Raw genomic sequence first — 26120 nt, 5'->3', positions numbered from 1 at the left:
TTTTTCTACCCAAAATGAATTATTTGTTGTCCACATTACTTGACCCATAACAAGCCCCATTAATAAGACAAATTAAGAATTAAGACAAAAAAAAAAAAAGAGCTGATGTATAACTTGAAATAATCAGCTAGCTAATCTGTTAGTTACGCCATCACCAATTAATTCAAGTAAAACTGCAGCGTTTGTAGACTTTAGATGCAATAATACCAATTAGAAGGATTGTTTTCTTGTATGGGTCTCGGGTCAATGGACAATTCTCCAATCATTTTTCGGTTCAAATTAGTCGGTGCTGTTTTCGCAATATTTCAGTCTGTTTACGGACCATAATGGTTAGCAACAACATTGGATATGATGGGTTGCCTTGGTCCGATTGCGATTTGAGATAATAGCACTAATATTATTATCTTGCACTTTTATAAGAATAAAAAAAAATAGCAAATCTATATTTGCTTTTCAGCTTAGTCAAAATATTGAAATATCTTGCTCCAAAAGAATGGAATTTAATCCAAAAAGATAATTTAAAAAAAAAGAAAAAGAAATTGTAAGTATTCACATGCATGATGTTAGGTTCTTAACGTTTCTTTAAGCAAAAATGAAAGGTAGAAAACATATTTAGGATTTAGCCCTTTCCATTTTATTTTCATGACTAACAACATAAAGATAATTTTATATGTATGAAATTTGAAATGAATTTGAGCAAAAAAATACTTGCACGTTTGCTCATTCTATGTTATTATTATTTTTGGGAATATTTTCTGGAGTACGTAGTTTATTGCAACAAATGACAAATTTGAAATACTATTTGAAATAATTATTATAACATTTTCGTGATGTGATATATGTAAAATAAAAGGTAATTGAAAAGATCAAAATGTGTATTAAAAAATATATTTGTGATGTAAGCAAATAATTTCTTAAAAATTAACAATGAATTAATCATTTATACAATAACAGTGTATACACAATCACTGTGAATATATTGACAACTCATTTGAATTTAAGATTTACTCAATAGTAATACCTATCCAAATACAATCAAGCCATTTACTGGATTTCTTGGAGGCCACATTTTCGCACGTGAGATGCAGTAGCCGCATTCTTTGGTTCTTCATCTTTTTCCATTTGAATATTAGATTCTCAGTTGATTTGTTCACATGCAAAAATTGTACTGCAAATCACTCTGCCGCCCAGTTCCGGCCATAAAACCTAAACGGCTCTCAAGTCTTCGACAATTTTAGCTTTGCTTTGAACATTGAAAAGAAGAGAATCGACTAACAACGACTATACCAACTATCTCTAGAGTAGTTGGCCACTGGAAGAGGTTTAAAGCTCTCATTGGATGTAGATCAAGAGATCAAATTTCTTGACTTGCATTCTTCTACAGGATTTTTTGAAAAAATTTATCAACGGATGCAATGACATCCATCTGATCCAATAACGATTTAGTCTCCTCTGAATTTTTCATCGGTTCCTTGGAATCCATTCCTTTCCCTTGTTGTAACGTAGGAGTAGATCTAAATTAAAAGTTATCATGTCGACCAAAAAAAAAAAATAAAAGACTAACAATGACTATGATATGAACTCTATTTGTTCCTTGCTTCTTTTGTCACATAAATTTAGCATTTAGGATGAGCTACACAAATTTGTCTTTTCTCCTCCTATTGTTCTTCTCGCTATTTGTTTTGTTTTCTTCTTCTCAAGCTGCCACATTTGCTCCCTACCATTTCATCGTTTTCTGTCCTATACACCTGTAATGTAAAATGACTACACGGTGTTCACATGTTTCTTCTTGACTCGTTTCTTTTGTATTTAAATAATTTAAGATTTTAGTTTAGATCTTATGAAGTAAAATGAGGTGAGAAAACCTTTTTTTTCCCCTGAAAATCTTACCATGTCAAGAAGAAAAATATATCGTGGTACCCGTTGTCATTCATACAAGAAAAATGGTATAATCTCATCAACATTTCAAGCTTTTAAAATTCAAATTGTTTAGAATAATTAAGTCAACGATTGCAAAAGAAATGGTAACTTACTTCGATTGTAGTTTTCTTTGGCAAAAAAATTATTACATTCTTCATAAATATATTTTTAATTATTTTTTTATCTCATATAAATAAAATTTTTATAAATAAAATTAAATTCAACGTAACCCAATAAAATATCTATTGTCATTACATATTTACCTATATCCCTTCCTCTCCCCCCCCCCTCGCATCCCGGGACCGCACCCCCAAATTAGTCACTATCAAATAGCAATGTACAAATCGATCAATTGTCCTTAGGATGGCCTAAGAGATGGTACGATCACCTAATCTTTGGTATGCTGAGCAAAAGCCAATTTTTTAAAGTGCTCATCTCAATAAGAGATTCCTTTATTTCTCTTTCCCATAAATCTGAAGAAATAAAAAAATATATATCACAAAATCAAGAAAATAAATTAATAAAGAAAAGACAACCCAATCAACCCCAGTTCTCTCTTTGACTTTCCCACAGCTTTGGTTGACCGTTACATTTGCTTCCTCCACCAATATATAATTACCCCCAACAGACTAATCAAAGATTCCGAAAAGTGTCCGCAGAGGAAAAAGCACGGTTTTGATGATGGTTCAGTGAATATTCCTCTCACGGAATCTATATTAAATCCATCATCATTTCCATGAACAAACAGTAGCTGGAAGTTCTCAAGAAAACTCTCAGCTACTCAGACAGAAAGAGAGAGATAAAAGGGTGTGTATTGATAACTAAAGCACAATTCAAGGTTTCATATCTTGAATAAGAGTACACACCTTCCTCATCTCTCTCTTTGATCACTTGAATTTCAAAAAAATGGTGTGGAATCGTGAAGATAAGAGCGAAGTGCTTCCACAACGTGTTCAACAGAGCAATGGCACATCATCCATTGATTCAGGCCATGCACGCTTGCATGAGCTAGGATACAAGCAAGAACTCAAGCGAGACCTCTCGTAATTATTCAATCCATAACTCATTCGGAATATTGTTTTTTATCTGATTTCTGATGTGGGTATTTGATATTTTTTGTTTTGGATCTTGTGTTTTTTTTTTGGGATTTTTTGGTGCAGGGTTTTATCGAATTTTGCATTTTCATTTTCAATTATATCAGTGTTGACTGGTGTGACTACACTGTATAATACGGGGTTGAATTTTGGTGGGCCTGTTTCTTTGGTGTATGGATGGATAATTGCTGGTTGTTTTACTATGGTTGTGGGATTATCCATGGCTGAGATATGTTCTTCTTATCCTACTTCTGGAGGACTCTATTATTGGAGTGCTAAGCTTGCTGGCCCTAGTTGGGCACCCTTTGCATCCTGGATCACTGGCTGGTAATTGAAAATCTTGCTTGTTTGAATAATTAATGACATTTAATTGAGGGTATTCTTCTCTGTTTCAATTGCTAGGGGTCTACCAGTGGCTGTCATTTATTTCAATTTGCAATTCAGGGAGCCCAACCTATTTATAACAGTTGGTATTTTTTTAAAATTTTTTTGAGGTCAGCGCCAATTAGTTGCCTATGTTTCGTTGGTCTTGTATTGTTCTTTGAAAGTTAGACGTTAGAATTTATCTTCCATAAGATTAGCAATTTTAGGAACAGATGAAATTTGGACCTAGACATTGTTTCCCATGTAAGGTGTTAGTTCTATAAGCTCACCTTTTGCTTTAGTTCCATTATTGGACTTCATTTCTTCTGTAACTGAAGTAAATTTTACTTAAATACACGATGCTGTCCTACCTTTGCAAAAAGTACTATTATAAGAAATTTCATGAATTACTGACTTTTGTGGACGTTTGGTGTTTTGCCATAAGTGGATGAGATTCTGGTGATGTGTAGTTAACTTATATAGTTCTGAGAAGCCTATTATATTGGTCATTTAGTTTTTGCTCGAATGAATCAAGACGAAGTTCTTGTACTCCATTTTCTCTGAGTTCTTGGGTAGTGGCATAATGGACCATCTTCATCTGGATCACCCTCTTACTATGTAGAGTTTGGTTTCTATAGGCAGCAATCTGTTTGATAAACTATCGCCAGCTATGTCTTGCTATAAATCCATTGGTAGAGGCTGAGTACTTATTTTTTGTTTTTCTTGTTTTGGCTTTACAGGTTCAACATTGTTGGTCAGGTATTTAAACTTTTAGTCTGCAGTTCAAGATTCTTCACTCTATTTCTGTCAATCCTCTTCATGCTTGGTGACACCACAATTATGTTTAACTAGTAAAGAAATTTCTCTTTCCAGTGGGCAGTTACAACAAGCGTGGATTTTTCACTTGCACAGCTGATTCAGGTGATCATCCTTCTGAGTACTGGTGGAACCTCTGGAGGGGGATATGAGGCCTCTAAGTATGTAGTTATTGCCATCCATGCTGCAATTTTGCTCTCACATGCTGTCTTAAACAGTCTTCCTATCTCGTGGTTATCATTCTTTGGACAGCTTGCTGCTGCATGGAATGTACTAGGTAGACTGACGACAAAACTGTTCTATAAGTCCGTTTCAATTCTCACCTGATTGTCTTACAAGATACTCTTTTGGTTTCAGGAGTCTTTATACTCATGATTGTGATTCCTACAGTTGCAACTGAAAGAGCCAGTGCTAAGTTTGTGTTTACTCATTTCAACACTGAAAATGGGGTAGGCGTCAACAGTAAATTGTACATATTTATACTCGGGCTTCTTATGAGCCAGTATACGCTGACTGGGTATGATGCATCTGCCCACATGGTAAGTTTCATCTCTAATTTATTGCGCTTATTCATTTTTTGTGTTGGGACTTTGATGACGCAAATACAATAAAAATTACATCTATCTCTATGTATTGCCCTTATCCTTTCTGGAGTTTGATTATGCTATCACATTCTTAAATAAAATCTATGAGATAAAGAATCTCAAGGATTAAGTACTGTCATGCTCATATACTAGCACTGTCTGATGTAAGAACAACATTCATATCAGAATGGAACAATTGAGCAACCAGCAGCTAAAAGGTACTTTAGATTACAAAACTGATTACCAGATATTTGGTTTCATTTTCGATTAATCATCTAGGCATCTAGCTTATCTGCTATGTGCTCTGCAAGAAATTCAGATCTCACATTTTGAGAGCTTGTTCTCCAGTTTTTAAGTCATTTATCTTATTCTTAACCAAACAAATTTTGTTAGATAATTTCTCTTACATTATTACTTCTGCTGCTAGTCAGAGGAAACCAAGAGTGCAGATAAGAATGGCCCTAAGGGAATAATAAGTTCCATCGGGATATCTATAATTGTTGGATGGGGTTATATACTTGGTATCACATTTTCAGTTACGAACATCCCAAATCTTTTGAGCAAGGACAATGATGCTGGTGGTTATGCCATCGCTGAAATTTTCTACCAAGTGTTCAAAAGTAGATATGGGAGTGGAGCTGGTGGAATTGTGTGCTTGTGTATTGTTGCTGTTGCCATATTTTTCTGCGGCATGAGCTCAATAACTAGCAATTCAAGGTAACCATTCTTTTTAATTTTTTCTGCTGGTTTCTTCATGTGTAGCAAGATTTCCATTAACGGTCAAATTGATATACATTCTCAGGATGGCCTATGCATTCTCAAGGGATGGAGCTATGCCTTTGTCATCCTTGTGGCACAAAGTAAACAAGCAAGAGGTTCCCATAAATGCAGTTTGGCTTTCAGCTTTTATTGCATTCTGCATGGCACTTACGGTATGAACCTCTCTTTTCTGCATTTTCCTGTAGACCAGGGGAACCACAAGACTTTGAGTGCACGTCAGATTTTAAGAATCTTTAAAATGAAGTGCAAATTCTCTTTCTATTGAATTTTAAGAACCTTTAAAATGCAGTGTGAGTTTACTTGCATATGTGCATTTACTTTAGCTATTACCAATTAAGATGAGCACCCACTGTTCGTTTTTATTCATCATTCCTTTAACTGAATATCGCACGCTCTACATTTTTTTTTTTTGGGCAGTCTCTTGGGAGCTTGGTCGCATTTCAGGCCATGGTATCCATAGCAACTATTGGACTGTACATTGCCTATGCCCTACCTATCTTCTTTAGGGTGACTTTGGCACGAAAATCTTTCACCCCAGGGCCTTTCAATTTGGGAAGTTTTGGGGTCCTTGTTGGTTGGATTGCTGTGGTGTGGGTTGCAACCATCTCTGTGCTGTTCTCCTTGCCCGTTGCCTATCCCGTTACCGATCAAACTCTCAACTATACGCCAGTTGCTGTTGGTGGCCTATTTATTCTTACTGTCACTGCTTGGGTCTTTAGTGCTAGGTATTGGTTTAAAGGCCCTATAACCAATATAGACGACTAAAATAGGCCATGGATGTATAACTAGTTCCTGTACATGAAAGGTATAATATCATATAGGAAGTTCCTTTTCTTGATTATTGCAACTTTATTCTTACTTCGACCAAGATTGGTATCATTAAATTGTAATCTAAGGTGTCGTAGAATTTTCTCATTTTGGGCATTGAGCACATCTCATCTTAAACGAACAAAGGTCCAAGCAATAAGCTTCGCATGTATCTTTTTCTTGTTAACATTTTCAGACGTATGCCTAGCACTCAAAATCGTGAAAACCGTTGCAATGACTGTTGTTATCATCAATTTCATTCCAATGTTTTTGTTGTTGGTCTGGTAGATCAAACCAAAAATACACACGAACGGTATACCAGTAGTATCTTATTTTTTTCACCTTTTAGATATTGTGTTTGAGAAGGTGTTCTGCGTCATTTACACAGACTTGTCGAACAAAAGATGGCATCTTTCCTATAAATCATTATAGACCATATTTCAATGCAACTCTCCATTGGATCAAGGTCCATTTCTATATTTTGCTCAATGTTTAGAACTTAGACTTCTTCTAATGTCTTAAAAACAAACTAAAAGACAGCCAGCTATTCTTCTCGTTTAATTCAGAAGCAAGCCCAACTAAGGAGCTCCATCTTGAATGTCTGGAAAGATTTCAAAAAGCTCAGAAAAATCTTCTATGTTGAGCCGTTCAGTGAAATCATGATCGTCATCAGCAACATTGTCTGGCAATGGCGGGTCTGGGGACTCTGAGCTTGATCCTGTTTTGTCTCCATTACCAACACTCGAGTCATCCAAAATCATTGCAACATCTTCAAAACGGTAAGTCATCTGTTCCCCAATGTCGAAATCTGTCTCTGCTGGTGCCAAGTCTTCACAAGCTGTAGAAAACTCCATGGGCGGTTCTTGGTCTGAGCTTGATCCTGAAATGCCTTCACTACCAGCATTCAAGTCATTCAAAATCATTGCAAGATCTTTATAAGTGTAAGTCATCTGTTCCCCAATGTCGAAATCTGTCTCTGCTGGTGCCAATAAGTCTTTACAAGCTGCAGAAAACACCTCGGATGGTGTTTGGTGTGAGCTTTGTTGAGGAACAACATTATTGTACCTGGCCAAGAACTTCATATCTTGACGCAAATTGGCATCAGCTCCAAGAGCATCTGCCAATTCCTTTTTAATTGCTTCAATCAGAGCATCCACGTTGGTCTTGCATAAATCATCAGCTGGAGCAACATGATTGTCATTATATCCTCCAAAGGAAGACAAAACTTGTTTTCCTTTGCCCTGATCAGCTGAGTACTGAACATGGTTCAATTGGGAAGATTCTTGATTTCCAAAATTTGCATATGAATTTTGATGATTGCTGGTCATTGGCGGGTTGTTACTGGGATTAGCAAGCAGCTGATTGAGTGCGTCCATTTGGTTATAAGCTGTGCCCTCACTAAGGTAAGTTTTTGGGTGTGTAAATTGAGAAGGAGCAAAACTAGGAGTATAGGGGCTTTGACTATGTTCAGTTGGATTTGTTCCCATCAGGGTGTCGAAAATACTAGGTACTTTTCTCGTCCTCATGGTTGTAGGTTGAGGGGTTAGATATCTAGTCATATTGGATTCAAAGAAAGATGGTTTTTTTCTCTCACTCAGGGATGGATATCTACTCACGTTGGGTTCAAAAATAGGTGGATTTCTAACCAATACTTCTCTTGCTTTATTTATATGCTTCCTGTGTTTCTGGACAAAAAAAGAAAATAGTAGAAAAAAATTATAAAAGTGAACGATATGGGTGAAAGGATTACTATATAGAAATTCAAAACCAAGAAATAATAAATGTGGAACTTCAGAATTATGAACAGCAAGAATAGCTAGCTAGCAAGTTAAAAATGGGCAAGACTCTTACATTCCTAACAAATTTAGACAGCCTCTAAGACGATTGCATGAATGGTAATGAATCAATGATGATATCAACCAATCTAATTGTAATTAAGCCAAAAACCAAAAAAAAAAAAAAAAAATTCTTTTCTAGCTTTTACAGCAACACTTAATTATTCAACTCATTAATTAAAAAAAAGAAAGAAACAATAACTGAGTCAAGCAAAAATGCTAGCACTTTCACTAGCTGACCAAAGATTATTTTACCTGTAAATGACTGGCAATGTGGCGATGTGACAATTCTGGAATGTCCATCTCCTTCTGTATTGCCGTCGGATGAGCATCTGAATTAGGAAAGGTAACCAAAAAAAGAATAATCGCAAATGTTCTAAATTCAAAAGAGAAAGTCCATGTAATTGTCTAAAAATTCATAAGCATGTGAATTCATGTGCTTTGAATTTTTCAATAACTATGTTCATGTTCATGAATGCATGAGAGCAACTATCTAATATTTTGGTGTATGAATGCAGGTAATATAAGGGTAAAAGAACATGATGCTGATAGCAATTGAATGAGAAGTTTGGGAGAGAATTATTACCGCGTTCACCCAATGCAGCAATTGCATTCAAGAAAATTTCATGCAGCTCAGGCGTCCAAACCAGGCGTGGCTGTTTCTCTGCAGACCTGCTACTCTTCTTACGATATTTTCTTTTCTTTCTTTTCTCCATTTTCTTTCTTTTGCCAACATCTTTATCTCTGGCTTGTTTATCATTACCACCTATTATCAGTTTATCCTTGTTAGCCTGCCTTGCATCATCGCCCACATTCTTTGGCCTTTTGCTTCCATGACCATCATCTGAACAAGGAGCCTTGCCTTTCCTTGGGTCACGGATTAAGGGTTGGTCTGCAACATTTTCTTCATTAACACCACTAGGTCTCTCGGTTTGAACTGTTCGATCTCCATTATCCTCAACCTCCTTCAAGAGCCCTTTTCTGTTGCCTCTCTTGCGAAACACATGCTGCCAAACTGTGATCAAATCTGGAGTGTGCACTGGCTTAAAGAAGAAAAAACATGCCCCTTCATCAAGGGCTTTCTTGGCCATGTCCGCATCTCTGTTTGAAGACATCACTAGACCCCCCCAAAAACAAAAAAAAAATTGTTACATCAATGCATGTATAGATTTGAAACCAGAGGTATTGAGTGTTCAAACTTACAAATGACGGGAATGTCTTTCTTGATAAGCAAAATTTGATTGAGCATTGTGAAGCCACCGAACCCAGGCATGTCCATTTCAGTAATCACAAGATCAAAGAAGGATCTTCTTTGCCGGATTAAGGATAGTGCAATTATTGCCCATTTCGTGGTGGTAACTAGTAAGGTAAAATGAACAAGGTTAGTCAAAATTCAAGTCATAAAAGAACTAGAAAAATTAAATTTGCATGAAAATATTAGATCAATTGACGTAATGAATAGTAATTTTTTTGTACGTAACTATTTATATGATAGATTTGGACATAGTGGGGATAACAGTAGATACTCAGGTCTATCTCACTATGAAAGAACCAAAGTCAAATTAGAATTAGTGAATTAATTACTGTAATGATGAATATTTATAAAAAATATTGGACCAATTTGGACACAGTGGAGACAATTGTCCAAAAGAAAAAAGTTTGAAAAGACTGGCAGTCTGTTTCTAGACCCAAAAAAAAATTTTTTTTTTTTTAAAAAAAGAAGCAGTTTTGGAAATGCAATCTTAGAGATTTGTATAGGATTACGTCTAAAGAGAAGCCTTAAGTTTTCCTATGAGAGCTATTTTCTAAACCAAGATATGCAGTCCATAATCGACTTATTTTCATTTTTTTTTCATACTTCAATTTTTTAGCAGAAGCTTCATAAAGATAAACTCATCTCAAACTAGTTCTTATAAATAAATGTTGATCAATTTATTTAAACAAATTTGATTTTCTAAAATTGAACTAGCACTCGATATTTCTAAAGTTAAACCTGCAGAATAAATGTACTGAAGTTTTTACTCTTTATTTGGCATTGGAATTTTAAAGTTCCGAATTTAAGAGATCAAAGGCTTCATCTAAAGGAATAAAACTTGTATGATTTTTTTTTTAAGTAACATGATTAAAATCATCTTAAGATACCATTTCTAGTAGTGCAAAAAAATCAATGAAAAATCTAGGAAACCAGCATCAATCCCCTCGGCCCTTGTTCAATAGCAACTACTCCCCACAAAAGCCTATTTCATTTGAAGACTAGCATTAAAGAAGATTGAAAAAAAATGTACCACCAATAAACAAGCAAAAAGAATACATAAACCCACAAAACAATCAAGTTCTTTTTCTATAAATTTGTTGAGGCCTGTGGTAGATAGACTAAGTTCAGAGGAGAATTATTAAAGATATGCAAACAATTAAATGGAAAAAAAAAAAAAGAGGGGTTACAAATATAGAGAAATCTCATAAAGATTGACCTTCGTAGGAGTGTTCCCGAAGCACAGATGACATGTTTGCGAGACAATCTGTATCATCATCAACCAACAAAATTTGAAGACCCTTAGCTGCCTTTGGAATGAGACCACCTCCAGGACTACTAACATCCATTTTTTTTTTTCAGAAGAAGCGAACAGCTCAGGAAATGGAACGAAAACAATTTTATAACTCTGAAAATGGACTTTAATAACAAACAGAAAAGAAAGAAGATGAATGGGATTATACACTTGAGCATTCCTATGCTGATATACTCTTAAGGGCAATGAAATACAAATGTCCAGGGCCTAGACCAAGCACCCAAGACCTCAACATGTGCATACAATTGAGGCTAAAAAAAAAAGAGAGAATAGACAAAAATGTACAAAACTCAAAATCTTTTAGATAAATGTGATCCTGTAGGTATTTCTCCAGCAGCCAGATAGGAGATTTACTGCTGTGGCCCCATACAATTATGATGAAGGAAGGTCCAAATAAGAAAAGAGAAAGTGGAATTCATTAGCTATCATACACATGTGTATGATGTTGTATATGAAATTGTGGTCTGCAATTTACTTTTCTCTTCATTATTTCTTCGAAAATTTACAAATTGCCCAAAGGAAGGGAATGTATTTGATTATTTTTGTAATGTATTTTAACCAATTGGACTACCCGCTATTTTTTGACCTTTTTCACGTTTTAATATATCCCTTGGTGTATTCAAAAATGTTGTTGTACATGTTCGTCTAGTGCAAGTTTTACTGACTATTATACATGACATGAACTTCTGGAACATGATTTGTAGTGCCTATATATTTCCTTTAATTTGATTTAGAAAGAGGTTATAGATAAGTAACACAGGAAGCTGTGTTTCTTTCAATATCATTTCCAAAATTACGAAGTGAAATTATCATAGCCAGAAAATACAGCATCATGAATATCCATATTTTCTGTCGAAAGTTAAATTACTTATAAATCTTTCTTCACATCAACAATAGCCTATTTTTCAGCCTTCATGACATCTTGAAAGATGTCTTATAATATAAAGAAACATAATTTTTTTTGTTTAGAGAAAAAAAAATCCTTATTTCTGCATGGTTATTATTCTTTTCATAGATTGTTGCTACATCATGAAACATCACTACACATTAAGTAATTAATCAAAATAGTTAAAACTCTCGAAGAATATAACATATATCAAGGCGTAGGTTCATACTATCTTGTGTATCAGAACTTAATCGTTTGTTATCGGATACTTGTTCATTTCTTTCATGTTTTCACAAAAGGCTAAAATAATTCATACCCTATGCAGTCAATGCATGAAATATGAAATGCAATATACATATACTTTTTTCTAGTTGCGATAAATGATTTTATAAAAAAAAAACTTTGTTTCTTGATATTATTTTTTAATTGTACTCTAATTCATTTTGATATCTCTCTTAAAAATCGGCAATCAAATATGGAGTTTGCTATTATAATATTTATAAAAGTGAACTTTTGTTCGTCTCCCTTATTTATTCTCCCATGTTGAAATAATTCGTTTATCAAATCAAGAACTGGAACTGCTAAGTCAAAAGGACTTTGGTGTAGTGATAAAGGTTAAGGTTTTAAATTTTAAAGGTCATAGATTCCAATTTCTCTCTCCCTCCCAGTCTCTTAAATCTCACATTTTCTCCGCTAAAAAAAATGGAATTGTTAAGCTTTCTCTAGTTTGAAAAGTAAAAAAGACTTTTCATTTACTAAAAGCATATTGAGAATATCAAAACATCATTAATTATTGTTGTAGAATTCTTTTTAACTTGAGATGCCTAGTAACCCTAACTGTTGGAAGGTCTTGTCAAGAAAAAATGATTTAAGAGATTTTCTCTATATAAAATTACATATTTTTGGACCAAAAAGATATACCATTTTCGACAATGCTAGCAAGCTTTCTTTGGGTTTTCCATTTATAAAAAGCAAATTGAGAATATTGACATGTCATTAAGAATTTTTCCAACATTCTCTTGAATTTGAGACTATTATAACCCTAATTCTTAGAGGGTTTTCATAAAGCCAATATAATAGTAGAGGTTTTCCATCTTTAAAGATGGATGTTTTTGGAACAAATAGATCTTAGTTTCTATAATATTTTTCAAATAGATAAAAATATCACCTTATATATATGCGTGTGTGCGTGTGTGTATTTGTAAGTATATATAAGCACTTTTTTTAATAAATTTGGTGAAATTTAAATTATTTTTATGGTTATAAACTTATAATGTTACACTGCCTATTTATTTTACCAATAAAGAAAAAAATTGTAGCTATAGTTTTCACTTGTTTTGAGTTATACTTGCTATTTTTGTAATTTTTTTTTTTAGTTTTTGTGATAGAACACCTAAATCAATTAAAGTCTAAGTAAAAGTTTTAATCATGGTCACAAAATGGGAATAGTAGTGCCACGTCAAAAATTTCATCTCATAAATATTTAATTGAACCGTATTTTTTAGGCATTTTGCATCTCCATTGTATTTGAATGTTTTATTACTCTAATTAGACCACATATTTTTAATTGTACCTTTTTATGGTAATGTGGCCCTGGATAATAATTTTGTGGACCAATTTAGATGATTCAGTTACCATGTTGAATACAAGAACGACATGCAAATATGGTAAACCGAAAAAAATTTTTGTGGACCAGTTTAGATGATTAAGTTACCATGTTAATACGGTAAACTTTAATTGTAGAATAAGGAATGATATCACATTGCGCATAGCACAACCTGACAAGCACTAATCAAAACTCTTCCGTTACTTCATTGGATTAACCTTTTATGCACTATGGCTGCAAATGAATCCAGCTACTCGCGAGCGGCTCGAATCAAAGCTGGACTTGAGTTTGAGTTCAAAAATATTCAATTCGTTAATTTGCGAGTCGACTCGATTATATATATATATACTTATTTTAATAGTAAGCATATATATATATCCCTAATATATATATATTATTTGTTAAGAAAAAATATTAGTTTATTCATTTTAAAAAATAAAATAATTATTTTTTATATTTTTTAACCTCGAGCTCGAGCCTGAACTGGACTCGAATTTGAATCGAGCTTGAACTCGAGCTGCTACATCAAGAGCTTGTCAAGCTCGAGTTGGAGTTTGAATTTGATAAAACTAAATAGAGACTCGACTCGATTAGGTCAAAGTTCGATTCGATTCGACTCGTTTTCAGCTCTATTATGCGCTGATAGTGTAGTAATTTTTCTTTACACTAACAGTTGGATATATGTCATATGTACATGATTTGAATTTAAAGTTTGAATTCATATTTTATAACATTTGTCAATTCTCGATACAATAATTTCAACAAATGCATGAAAATATTCTCTTATCATCTTATTTACTTATGAACATATTTCTTTGAGGAATTATCCCATCTTAGTTGTGGCTCTTTTATTTTTGTCATGCCAAAACTATCACTGTGCTACCCCATCACAAAAATTAATTTTCAATACTGAGATACACAGATACATCTATAAAGAATTCTATTTATAAAGGATGAGGTGAAAGATCAAATCGATAAAAGAAAGGTGAAAAAGAGGTGAGTGGCAAAAAAGCGCTCGAGGGGAATGGTGAGCCAACGAAAGAGCAATAGTAATAAAGTAGAGAAGTTTTTTTTTTTTTTTTTTTTAATACTAAGATGGTGTCGTACATTTTTTCCTTCTCATTTTTAGATTAAACTGAATAACTTAAGATGACTTTCTAGTGCAGTTAATCAGTAAACCCATAGAAGAGACTTATCATTCCTGTTAACTCATCCGACTCATGTCAAACGCACATCATGTATTTGACGTGATTGAATTTGAAACCATTCCTTGAGCAAATATTGATCAACCAAACATCACTTGAGTTAGTTTGTACAAAGAAAGGGATATATACCATGATAAATATTTTCTACGTATTTATACCAAGTAACGACCATCCAACTACATCTTGTAACACTTTTCAATCTTTCTCACATGCATTCTAATTCAACAATTGAAATAAGCAACATGCTCATTAAAACTCATCAATTCTGCCAACTCAAAGAAGGTGGAGCTAATCTATTTGAAAATATCAAAATAATGATGTGTAAATTTTCACTGTAGATCTTTTCTCGAAAATAAATTGGCATAATAATTCACTCAATTTCATTGACAATGTTAGCAACTGGATGCTCCAATATAGTAGTAATAAGTTACTAACAGCTATTAATAGCTTGGTATACCACTAAAATGCTTTTTAAACTTTCAAGAAGTTAAAAAACTTTTATATTTTCTCTCTTGCTAATTAGCACAATAATCCATTTCCCCATACCTATCTTCATTTTACTATCCTATTAACTCTATTAGGTTTCCATCAAAGGCCTTTTCCAATATAAGGTGTCTGAAAAGTACCCTTAATAGACCAAATTCATAAGAAGGGAGGCTTCCTGGTACATTCATTCTAACTCTAGAGGAAGCAGAGTAATTATGAGAAAGGAGAGGGTTATAAAATTGAATAATGTAGAAATCCAGGAGGCCATTACCCTGGCCCAAATCCGCGCACCCGTCATGATTTTTTCCCATTTTTGTAATACGAATTTGAAAGAGAAAACGAAAAGCGCCGAAAAAGTAGACAGGATAAATAGGCAATCCGATTCAAATTCCATCGATGGTGAGAATAAAATCAATCCCCCCCATTTTATCCAACATATAAGTTGTGGGTTTTTGAATTCGACCTTTTAATTTTCATTTTTTGATGTTTTTAGGCTGATTCTATGGAAGAACTAGAACCCCTTTTCGATTATAGGCGCGTTCAGCCCTTCAACGTCGTCATTGTTGATGGTATGCTCTTTTTCTCGGTCTCTCTTTTATTTTTTGGGCTTTTATTCTTTGTTGACTGATTTTGTTTTATTATTTTCATTTTGAATTAATAGATGATCCTTTGGACGCTCCCCCAGTGGGCTGTAAGAAAAAGCGAAAAACAGCTGATTCTGCTGTAAGTTTCTAGTCTTTTATTGAACTTTACGTGTTAAAGATTGGTTCTTTCTGTACTCGTGAATTATTGATTGAATTAAATATACTCTGAGGTGGGTTTTTGATGGTAATTTTGAATTGGATAGGTCGAAGAGAATGATAATAAGGGGAAAGTGGTTCAAGTAATTGATTGTGATGAAAATGAAGAGGAAGAAGAAGAAGAAGAAGACTGGTTGCCTCCTCCACCTAAAATGACCAATGATACATCAAAGCTCAATGAAGATTCTACCATAAAGGAGCTGAGGTAGTTTTCTATCTTCTTGTGCTCTTGAATTCTTTTCTTGATATATTTTTTGTTTAGCCTGTGTAATTTCAATGTTTGTCAATTTTCTTGAAAGTTTTGGATGTTTCTCTTGAAGAATGCTTTAATTTAATTGTCATGAAAAGTTCAGGTTTTTGCTTATCAAAATATTTCTGGTTAGGGAGCCATGGCCTTGCTATAAGTAGTTCTTACTTTTAAATTTGGTAGGTAATGAATTTATCCTTCAGTAGTCGTGATGGCTGCCTATTAATGTTGTTTAGTAATTTATTTGCTAATCAGAAAATGAGATTGTATGGTTATTTTGAATGTCAAAGCTGAAGCAGAGGAAGATATCAAATGTAGTGGACTAACAGAAGGAAAATCTCCAATTGTGTTCAACAATTAAGTTATCCTGTTATTTTGCAGTCTTTGGGTTTCTAATAGTATGTGATTTTTTTACTTGTAGGCTGAAAAGGCAGGAATTGGCTTCGCTAGCCCAATCAGCAAAGGATGCATTGAAAGCTGTTGAGGAATCTGTGAGACAAGAATTTGCTGCTGCAGAATCTATGAAAAGCCACCTTAATGCATCATCACAATCTCCTACAAGAGGTATTGCAGAACAGCCATCAGATACTTGCCAGGACAGAGCAAAGATAGTTATTACGATCCAGGACAAGGATGGACCCAAGCAATTTAGAGTTTTCATGGTATTCAATCGCTTGCAATTGTTTTGCAGTACAAGTTTTTGAAATTCGTTAGCCTGGTAACACATAGATATGGTGATATATGACTAGATAAGATCTGAAAGATTTTGTATGTCTGGACTTTAATCTACTTGGGAGCTCAACTGTTGAGCAAAAGTATAAAGAAGAAAAATCAGTTCTATGTTATTTATTCCTAAAAATTGGAATTTTGGAAATTGCTAAGTCTCTGGATAACAGGTAAAAGTACTTTTATACTTGAGAATTTCTGAAAAGTAAATTCAGTAACAGCTCCAGTTTCAATTAGGAATATCAAGTAGATCAATCTTTGTTGCAGGCAAGAAACTCTTTCACAATATAGCAGAACTGCTAAATCTTAGTTCGGCCAACCATCCTGGGTGGGATCTACCTTATCTATCACTAACTTAGGCCTTGCACTCAGTATGGAAAATCTCTTGAATCCTCAAGATCATGTCCTGCTTGATTGTCTACTGCTTCTTTTTTCCTTTCATCTTTTGGTGCAGTAGTATGGTCCTTTCAGAAGTACAACTTATATGGAAGAATGTCTAGCCCTTCACAAACTTGGGTGTCAAAAGGCTTCTTTTGGAATGTCAATGATGACAAACAACTGTAAAATATTCTCTGCTATGATATCCAATAGAACTTGCTTGTTCATGATTTGTAATCAAGAATCTCTTCATTTTTGTAGGATGATAAATTTGAGAGACTCTTCAAGATGTATGCTGAAAAGGTCAAGCTTGATTTGCAGAATCTAGTTTTTTGTTTTGATGGAGATAAAATTAGTCCTACTGCCACCCCTGCTGGGCTTGAAATGGAGGAGAATGACATCATTGAGGTGTATGTGAAAAGAAAATGATGTAGGTAATTGTCTTTCACCAGATGCTCTAGTCTATCTATTTTAGCTTCATTATCAAGGGGGAAAACAAAAGGAGAGTTTATGGACAAAAATGATTGTTTTGAACAGACCTGAAACTGTTAAGTCTACATGAGAGAGCAATCACTATTGGAACTTGTAGGGGAAATGAGCTGTCTTTGGCTTGTCTCATGCAGCTACTGGAATAGTATATCTGTTAATGCTTGGCTTGCTCATGTATAAAGCAAAATGCTATGCATATCCAGAAGCTGTCAAAATTTTTACCAGCTAGAGAAGTTAAACAGTTACTATAGATTCACAACGGCAATGAATACTTTCAGACCCATTGATATTACTAGTCAACTGCCTTCATGCCAGCATTAGTTGGTCATTTTGTTGGGATTTTACTTTTACAAGCGGAGGCAGGATTAACGTCCACACTGTTGCTATAATAATTATAGAAAGTTGGGAAAGCTGAAGTTTAACTTCACCCAGTATGTCCCAGTTCAAGAATTGCTGCTATATCCTGCTGCAAAATGTGTTTGCTGATTTACGTGTTTGCGCATCTCTTAATAGAAGTTTGAAACAATCTGGATGGATTCCAAAGGTGAAAATAGCAAATTTGTAGAAATGACATAGAGCTCTCTCTGCAATTTCATGATGCTAAAGGTCTTCTTTTCTTTGCTTTACCTTCTCCCCAACAGTTACATTACAAACCAGAAAGCCCATCTCATCACTTTCGGACCTTTGTTACTGTTGACATCCTTGGTCTTAGCGATTAGCAACTCTCCCGTTTTCCCTTCTTCCTCTTGCTTTTGTCATGAAATTCTAATCTTTCTTTTCCTATTTCAGGGTGGTGGCAGACTGACTTCGGTGTTGAAGACCTTTTTGCTTCATGGAACTTTCCTTTTGTCTGCAACTGTATAGTAAAGAATTTCTCTTAGGAAATGACTGAAATCGTAGAGAAAACTTTGATTGGCGAAGGTAGCTTTCAGAGGTTTGATTCTTTTGTGGTCAAACATCTCCACTATTTTGTTTGTTTCATCCTACTTGATGAAAGATTGTTGATCGCGTATCAGTTTCTAAGTGCAAATGAATTTAGACTTTTGTTTTGAGCATATGCAGCGCTAGTTCATTGACATGCAATATTGCAAGAGGAATGTTGTACTCTGTCTTCCTCCGTCGTCGCCAAACTTGATCCCATCACTTTGGGAAAGATATTGCTTCATTTTTTTTCTCGGTTATAGTGCATTTTGATGATAAACTTAATGTCCTGAAAGCCTCATCAATTTAGAGCTGCCGTTTGAGCAACGTTCTGAAAGCCTCATCAATATTTTCAGCTAGATTGTACTCCAATCATACAACTAACCAAACACGGGCCAATAGGAACATAGTAAACAGCTGAAAACAAAACGCTTAAAAACCGTCTTGTTTTAGTTAGCTTTTGATTCATTCAACTTTCGTATAAATTTCTACTCTTTTTTTTTTTTTGGAGCTTTTGTTTTCTGATTTTCAAACGTTTCAAACGAAGTTTCTCTTTCATGTTTCATCCCTTCGTTTCCTACAAACTACGAAGCATGATTTCTTTATCAAACCATTCCTCCCTCTGTCCCTCTCTCTATGGTAAGCATAATCTTTTTAGGCAACATCTGGCGGACGGTAAGGAGTTTGCCTGGCGGATGAGATTATAGACAAGATAAAAATGCACGATCGTGCGATTGATTTTTTGCTGATTTCAATCTAAATTGAAGTAAGTAACTGCTATTTCAGATTAAAACAAATTAAACTTCCTACGAACGTGTATGAAAATTTTCACTTTTGACCTCCTCTGCACCTTCTCTTGAAAGAGAGCCCCTACGGGCATATTCATAAACCATTGCCAGATGAACTAGTATAATGAACTATGAACATTCGAAAAGACAAAAACTGTGATTTAAAGGCAAGACAAGTGAAAAACCTTGAGCACTAAACAATAGTCAATATAATTAACTAAATAAACCTTTCAATATTTCATTCATCTGCGTGTTTATAATGTGCAGGTTATGATGATTCAATGGATCAAACCAAATCTACAATCTTTATACTTTATGTTCGGTTTGTAAACAGTACTCCGATTGTTGCCTACAAGAACTTGTCATAATCTGCAATACAATTCTTTTAGCTATACACAACTTTCAAGTACTTGACTACATGTGGAATCTGTACTGTACACTCCAACTTTGTTCCTCATGCAATCATGCAATACAATTCTTTTAGCTATTCCCATCAATCACCATTGGATTATCTCCCAACTGATAGGAGACGTCTGCTCAGTGCTCTGCAGATAAACAGCTGCAATCTTCATCCATATCATCAATATCTTCTTCTTCAAGCACTCCATTATCATTATCGTAATCATAATCATCATCATCATCGTTCAATCCGTTCACGAATGGATGGTGTAACAATGTTTTAGCCGACAGTCTACCCTTAACCATTCTTTTGAGACAACAGTTGAGAAAACTCTTGGCACTTTGGCACAAATTTCTTGGTTTTTTAGGAACTGCAGTCCCTTTACCAATCTTGTTCAAGGCACTCTCCTCATCCATCCCTTCATCCCATGCAGGTTTTCCAGTTAACATCTCCAGCACAACACATCCAAGTGACCAGATATCACAAGGGGTTCCTTGCACACCATCCCTCACGGCCTCAGGCGACAGATACATAGGAGTGCCATTAAAGTAGCGCTCTAGTTTCCTCTTCTTGCTCTTCTGAACTCTTCTAGCAAGCCCGAAATCACAAATTTTCGCAATAAATTCTGTATTTGTTTTTCTTGATTTGGGCACAAGCAAGATATTTTCAGGTTTCAAATCACAATGTACGAAACCAACTTCATGAATGTAACTTAACCCTTTAAGAATAGATTTAGTAAAACACCTTACCTCGCGTAAGGGCAATCCCCTGTAGCCCGATTTCTTGATCCTATCTGCAATCGTCCCACCAGAACCATACTCCAACAGCAAGTTGTAAACCATTCTGCCATCGCTGCCGATTGTTGTTTCATCGCCGACGCACTGAATGATATCCGGACAGCCACTGAGATAACTTAATACTTCTCTCTCCTTCTGAAGCGAACTTGAAACCGAAACCTCTGCTGATTTCACAGCCATGACCAACGGAAGGCACCTATAATGGATTGATGGATTCTTTGCAGTTGCCAGATATACAGAGCCAAAACTTCCTTTCCCTAGCATCGGACCTCTCCTCCATGCAATCCCATGTCCGTATGTATTCTCCATGACTCTTTGATGAACAGTTTCTTGAACTTGGTTGTCGGGTTCTTGATATCCCCGAATCCTTAGCTTCACTTTCATGACTCTTTAGGATACTTTTTAAGCTACGATTGCTTGCTGAAACCCTGAGTTGTTTTCCTCGACGAAGAAAGTAGAAAGAAACAGAAAAGATGGTATTTAGCTGCGTGGATCTTAGGTCAAGAACTAGAAGATGGTTTATATCTGCGGCAACAAGATTACGCAATAGGGTTCATTCCATACCTGATGATGTATATAAGCGGAGGGTGGTCAGTGATTCCAAGGCAGTGGCCAACTTGAATAACGGTCAGGAAATTTTTTATCCTTCTATCTTCTCCTTTTCCTAGTCGAAATAGGTCGAAAATTATTTTGGGGATGAAGCTTATCTGTATATGACATGTTTAAATTTGATTTTCCACCCCAAACAAATTTTTTTTAAAAAAAGAAAATCATTGACGCAATTGGCAATCGTTTTTCAAATTGTAAAACCCAAGTTTAGGCCTATGCATGGTCCTTTTAGATTCTGGCCCTTTTATTTGGCCATTTTGTTTTCCTATATACATGGCCAGAACATTAATCTCATTATGGTTTATACTTATATTTCTCTTGTAACAATTTTTTAAAGCCAATTTAAATTTCTTTTTTACGCATGCTACTCTTGTAACATATGCATGTTAGACAATGAAATCATACGAATTTATGATTGCATGGGCAACTTTGAAAGCCTTGGGATGTGGATTGCTTCTTACATTCAACAATGAGGAGGACAAAGCCGAAAACATGTGTAGTTTTAAGGGGAATTTTTAATTAATTCTAATCTAAATAAGAATAAGTTTAAGCAATTGGTTAAAATTAGGGATGGTAAGAAGTCAAATCGAATCCAAATATTAGTTTCGTTCAACTCGAACTCGATGAACATCTAATTTGGAAGTCCGTCGTCAACTCATATAAAATGTTTAGAGCTCAAGATTGAGCTCGAACTTATTGAAGTTGCAAATTGAGATCGAGAGTGAGGCCAATCTCAAGTCGAGTTGCTTGAGTTCAAATGACAAACATCCAATTTGTCCTAAGAGTACAGACCTTTAGGTACGTTAACAAGTATAAAAAATTAAAAATTTGTATATATAAAGCTTTTTCTTTTTAACCTTTACCCTTCCTTAATCCTCCCAACCCTACCTCCAAACCCGGCAATCAGGTTCGAATTTTGGTCTACTAGGTGAGGCATGAAAAACCCTTGACCAACATCTCCAACGGCTGTTGATTATATACATAATGTTTGACAAGCTTTCAAGTAGAATACTTCAGAGTTGAGTTCGACTCGATAACGGAGTATGATAAATAAGAGCTCTAGATCGATTAAACTCAAGTCCACCGTTTAACTGTTGCCACCTATAGTTAAAAACAATTAAACTACCCATATCATAGGAGAAAAAAACTGCATTGGCTTCTCAATATTCAAAACTAATGCCAAATCTTCCACTTGATGACTAATATATAGTTTAAGGGCGCTTTTTGGGAAAAAAAATTAAAAAAAAGATGCCTTTTGGGGGTTTTAAAAAAAAACTAATTTAATGGACATGTTCCAAATTTCGGCCATGGTAATCCAATAATAATAATAAAGTGGACGCGATTGGTCATGAACAGAATGTGCAGTACTCAACATTAAAGTTTGTCAGCTATCTGGTGATATAATGCCACCCTCGAGACTTTGAGACTTAGAAATTTATTAATTTCAGACTTTCAGTTTCTACTTTTGAATATCATTGCTGAACCATGACTGACATCGAGCAACCTTGTAATGTAACGTGATCGAAGTTGCCATAATCCTCAAGTGGGCTATGATTGTGTAAATAACTAGGCAAGTGATGTAATGTGAAGAGGTAAATTCTGACCTGCTGGAGTGGGTCCTCCGGATTGAGGGAAGTTCCTATCTCGGATGATTCACCGCGGTGAGGTCACCTGTTCAAGTTATAGGAGGGACTAAAGTCCCCGGTGTAACTCCGAAGCTTAAATCAGTTCGGGAATGAAAGAGTAATGAGTCTAAAGAAGGCTAATATGCCTTTACCAGAAATTTGGCCGTCGTCCTTGTCAGTAGAGGCGTTCCATATTTATAGGGGACAGATGGGAGAGAAGAACCTCCATCACAGGTCCCTAGAGATCTGGTATGGTCAGTGCATCTGGTGGACTTGACCGGTCTTTATGACAAGACATGACGGGATGTTCGTCCGGTCCAGGCGGCGTGTCAGGGCAGCTTTCTGCCAGGCGTCAGAAGTGTCAGGGGTCACATCCAGCATTTGCACTGACATCGGAGATCTAGGGATCACTTCGGCTATAATGTTAACCGAGGTGATGAGATAGTGGGGCCTCAAGCCCACGGAGGACAGCCGGGGTGATTTCAGCCGAGGTTAGCCTTCGGGCTACCCCGGCCGAAAGGGCCATCCTCACTAGCCCCCCAAGCTTCGGGAAGGGCGAGGTCGCCATCATCCGGGGTCAGATCTTTCCGAAGTTGACGAGCGTGTGGGGCACGGAATGCTGTAGTGACACGTCGATGCAGTGGGGATGGGACTGAGAAAGGAGTGAAAGGACGGCTGTCGGCTTTAACGTCGGGTCCGAAAATCGAGCGTCAGGTGAACAGTCTCCTCATTAATGAGGGGAGAGAAAGAGGACCTCAGGGGATCCCAAGGATCGCGCCCCTCGAGCTTCCCCCTGTTGCCTATAAATAGGGCTCCTTTTTATCGCTCCCTGCTTTATCGAAAATCAGAAATCACTCCAGAGCTTCGTCACTTCGTCTTTTCACTTCGGCAAGATCATCCCTAAATTTTCTTCAGCAGTCTTTTCACCTCACAGTTCCTAAGTAAGTTCACATCTTCTCCCTCTATTACAATGGCTAGAACAGCTCGGACGCACAAAGAGACAGTGAGGCCAGATTTCACCGAAGCAGAGAGGCCCGACCCCTCCAAGGAAGGGACTGGGTCCGATGGCGGAGGTGCGGAGGCAGGGAGGCTCGGCCCGTCCGAGGTAAGGACTACAGCCGACACCGGGGGAGGAGCTGAGGCATCCCACCAAACTGGGGCTGTGGAAGAAGAGGCCGAGGAGATCGAAGTGGACCCTGAGGTCTTGTACGATGATGACCTCGGGAATGAGGTCCCCAGGGACGAAGGTGTGCAGGAGCCTTCCACTCCCCCCAACGTGGCCACAATGAATTATGGCCATATGCCAGCCTTCCGCAGTGCTATGTCGCAAGCCTCTGTATCCGGGGTGATTCGTAAATACCCCTGGAGAAAGGACTACGGCATTTACATTCCACAGCCGGACCAATCCGCCGCGTTGCCACCAAAGGGAAGGGTGGCGATATATGTGGAGCAGTTGGAGGCCGGGCTTAGAGTGCCCACTACGAGGTTCCTTCGGGATTGCTTGAGGTACTGGGGGGTGAGGGTCACTCAACTCACCCCGAACGCTATCCGCGTCTTAGTCGGCTTTCAGCTGCTCTGCCGACACCAGAAGGTCGAGCCCACCGTCAACCTCTTTCGCCGCTGCTATTCACTTAAGAATAGCGGGAGTGAAAAGGGTTGGTTTTACTTCGGGAACAAGGTCCCGAGGTTAGTATACGATGCCCCGAGCTCGATAAAGGAGTGGAAGAACAACTTCATGTTCGTCCCGGCTGAGGACTTCCCTAGAGGATTCTGGTGGAGGCCTCCCACCTCAGTCAAAGAGACTTCCCCAGGCAAATTAGAAGAACGCAACTTCCAAAAACTGGTGGGGTCGGGCCTCAAGATTAACTGTTGGGACTTCCCTGAGAACGTGCTCGTGGAGGGAGGGCTCAGTCGAGCCTTGATCAGCCCAGATCACCCTATTCTATTATCTTCTAGGCTCAAGATACCTTGTACTTTCCCATTGCCCTTCTTTATTTATTCTTTTTGAATTCTAACTGACTTTGTTTCCCTCTTTGTAGTGACAAAACTCTCCGACCTGATCACTTCGGGGGAGGTCGAGGTGGCGAAGAGGCCATCGAAGAAACGCAAGGACACTGCTGAGACCTCTTCCAGGACGGCCAAGAAGACTGCTTCGGCAGCAGGCACTCGCGAGCCCGCCGTGGTGATCGTAGGCGAGGGCTCGCACACCTCGGGCACACCTGGCAGATCCAAGACTTCCTCCATCCCGGTGGGGATTCCCTCCCAGGGAGTCACAGTGGTCACTCCGCCTCGGGGGCGAGGTCGTGGTACGACTATTCTCCAGGGTGATCCCATCTCGGGGTCATCATTATTCAACCTCCACAACGTGCCCTCTGTCGCAGCCGGGGAAGACAAAAGGCACTCCGGGGTACAATTTTGCCCGGAGTGGGAGGTCAATGTGAATGACCGATGCAAAAATCCCCAGGTGGCGCACGAGCTCCTGGTGAACACAGTCCTTCCGCGGGATAACACTTACACCAGGAAGCTCAAGCCAGACGAGCTGATGCAGGGCGCCGCAGTTTCCTGGGCTTCTGCCACTGCGTTCCTTGCTGAGATGTATCAGCGCTTCGGGGACTTTGTAGAGACTTACGAGTCACCATCCGAGCTTCAGAAGAAAATTGCCGACCTGGAGGAGAAGCTGAAGGCCACTGAGCAGGAACGAGATAAAGCCGAGGCAGCGAGGGAGAGAGCCGTAGTCGCGAACAATTCTCTGATCACCGCGCTTGACGAGGAGAAAGAGAGAAGGGCTCAAGAAGCGCAATCGTCCAAGGAGGCCATCAACACAGCCGGGACCACGGCCGTGGAGGCGTTCCGCAAGTCAGAATCCTTCACCCGTGACCTCAGCGAGCTCAGCCGACCGAGTTTCATGTTTGGATACACCTCGGCTATCACCGAGGCAAGACCCTTCCTCTCCTCTGAGCAGCTAGAGTCCTTCCAGGGTACCCAACACTACAATGAGGATGCCAAGGAACTTTGTGACCGCATCGCCGAAGGCATTCAAACCGGGAAGAACCTAGCCGAAGTCCGGGCTGAGTTCAACAAGTGGCTTTTGGAATTTGAGCTGGATGATGATAGTGCTGAAGCGAGCCAAACCAGTAAGGGAGCTGAAGGAGGTCAGACCGGCGAAGGAGCTAAGGCGCAACAAGATGCCGAGACCGGGGGCGAGACCGCAGGGCAGAGTGCCAGGGTAGGGAGTGCTTAGAAGCACTCATTTTTGTAATAGATGGGCCGAGGCCCATCACTTTTGTTCTCTGAGCCGGGGTCATACACGACCTTGGCTTTTCTTATATCTTTTTGCTAATTCTCAAAAAAGCAGAGGATCTCAAAACCCATTGCTGAGTCCACTAAGGTG

General features: G+C 37.4%; 4 protein-coding genes across 6 annotated transcripts; 2 read left to right on the top strand and 2 right to left on the bottom strand.

The window, feature by feature from the left end:
- Positions 1–2569: 2569 nt before the first annotated feature.
- Positions 2570–6536, top strand: LOC113753908 (amino-acid permease BAT1 homolog). 2 transcript variants are annotated; one of them, XM_027298181.1, is made up of 8 exons: positions 2570–2963; positions 3081–3341; positions 4118–4136; positions 4251–4470; positions 4551–4732; positions 5205–5494; positions 5580–5709; positions 5975–6536. In XM_027298181.1, exons 1-8 carry the CDS (start codon positions 2827–2829, stop codon positions 6320–6322), a joined length of 1587 nt encoding a protein of 528 aa, XP_027153982.1. In that variant the 5' UTR covers positions 2570–2826; the 3' UTR covers positions 6323–6536. The 2 variants fall into 2 exon arrangements, with proteins under 2 accessions (XP_027153982.1, XP_027153983.1); XM_027298182.1 differs by lacking the exon at positions 3081–3341.
- Positions 6537–6942: 406 nt separating this feature from the next.
- Positions 6943–10800, bottom strand: LOC113752568 (two-component response regulator ORR24-like). The gene is made up of 5 exons (XM_027296678.1): positions 10671–10800; positions 9403–9558; positions 8786–9316; positions 8455–8531; positions 6943–8049 (listed from the first exon to the last, which is right to left on the bottom strand). The coding sequence occupies exons 1-5, from the start codon at positions 10798–10800 to the stop codon at positions 6943–6945; spliced, it is 2001 nt and encodes a 666-aa protein (XP_027152479.1).
- Positions 10801–15167: 4367 nt separating this feature from the next.
- Positions 15168–18644, top strand: LOC113753513. Of its 2 annotated transcripts, none has more exons than XM_027297687.1 (7): positions 15168–15348; positions 15443–15518; positions 15611–15672; positions 15797–15954; positions 16418–16658; positions 17362–17530; positions 18379–18644. In XM_027297687.1, exons 1-6 carry the CDS (start codon positions 15346–15348, stop codon positions 17527–17529), a joined length of 708 nt encoding a protein of 235 aa, XP_027153488.1. In that variant the 5' UTR covers positions 15168–15345; the 3' UTR covers position 17530; positions 18379–18644. The 2 variants fall into 2 exon arrangements, with proteins under 2 accessions (XP_027153488.1, XP_027153487.1); XM_027297686.1 differs by having other exon boundaries at positions 15169–15348; positions 17362–17534.
- A 1191-nt stretch (positions 18645–19835) lies between these two features.
- On the bottom strand, positions 19836–20804 carry LOC113752567 (mitogen-activated protein kinase kinase kinase 17-like). The gene has a single exon (XM_027296677.1). The coding sequence runs from the start codon at positions 20802–20804 to the stop codon at positions 19836–19838; it is 969 nt and encodes a 322-aa protein (XP_027152478.1).
- Between the last annotated feature and the right edge of the window lie 5316 nt (positions 20805–26120).

Source organism: Coffea eugenioides, chromosome 11 (genome assembly GCF_003713205.1).
Source record: "Coffea eugenioides isolate CCC68of chromosome 11, Ceug_1.0, whole genome shotgun sequence".
Taxonomy (NCBI): domain Eukaryota; kingdom Viridiplantae; phylum Streptophyta; class Magnoliopsida; order Gentianales; family Rubiaceae; genus Coffea; species Coffea eugenioides.
This window is presented reverse-complemented; position numbering and strand designations above follow the sequence as displayed.

What these genes read in the sequence shown, in the direction of transcription:
- LOC113753908 (XM_027298181.1), top strand. Translation starts at nt 2,827, where the DNA reads ATGGTGTGGAATCGTGAAGATAAGAGCGAAGTGCTTCCACAACGTGTT. An exon ending in TGCTGCATGGAATGTACTAG is followed by an intron (nt 4,471 to 4,550) that starts GTAGACTGACGA and finishes TTTTGGTTTCAG; the next exon opens with GAGTCTTTATACTCATGATT. An exon ending in TCAATAACTAGCAATTCAAG is followed by an intron (nt 5,495 to 5,579) that starts GTAACCATTCTT and finishes ATACATTCTCAG; the next exon opens with GATGGCCTATGCATTCTCAA.
- LOC113752568 (XM_027296678.1), bottom strand. Translation starts at nt 10,800, where the DNA reads ATGGATGTTAGTAGTCCTGGAGGTGGTCTCATTCCAAAGGCAGCTAAG. An exon ending in TCGGGAACACTCCTACGAAG is followed by an intron (nt 9,559 to 10,670) that starts GTCAATCTTTAT and finishes TTACCTTACTAG; the next exon opens with TTACCACCACGAAATGGGCA. An exon ending in ACATTGCCAGTCATTTACAG is followed by an intron (nt 8,050 to 8,454) that starts GTAAAATAATCT and finishes TTTTTTGTCCAG; the next exon opens with AAACACAGGAAGCATATAAA.
- LOC113753513 (XM_027297687.1), top strand. An exon ending in GAAAAACAGCTGATTCTGCT is followed by an intron (nt 15,673 to 15,796) that starts GTAAGTTTCTAG and finishes TGAATTGGATAG; the next exon opens with GTCGAAGAGAATGATAATAA. An exon ending in TCTACCATAAAGGAGCTGAG is followed by an intron (nt 15,955 to 16,417) that starts GTAGTTTTCTAT and finishes TTTTACTTGTAG; the next exon opens with GCTGAAAAGGCAGGAATTGG.
- LOC113752567 (XM_027296677.1), bottom strand. Translation starts at nt 20,804, where the DNA reads ATGGAGAATACATACGGACATGGGATTGCATGGAGGAGAGGTCCGATG.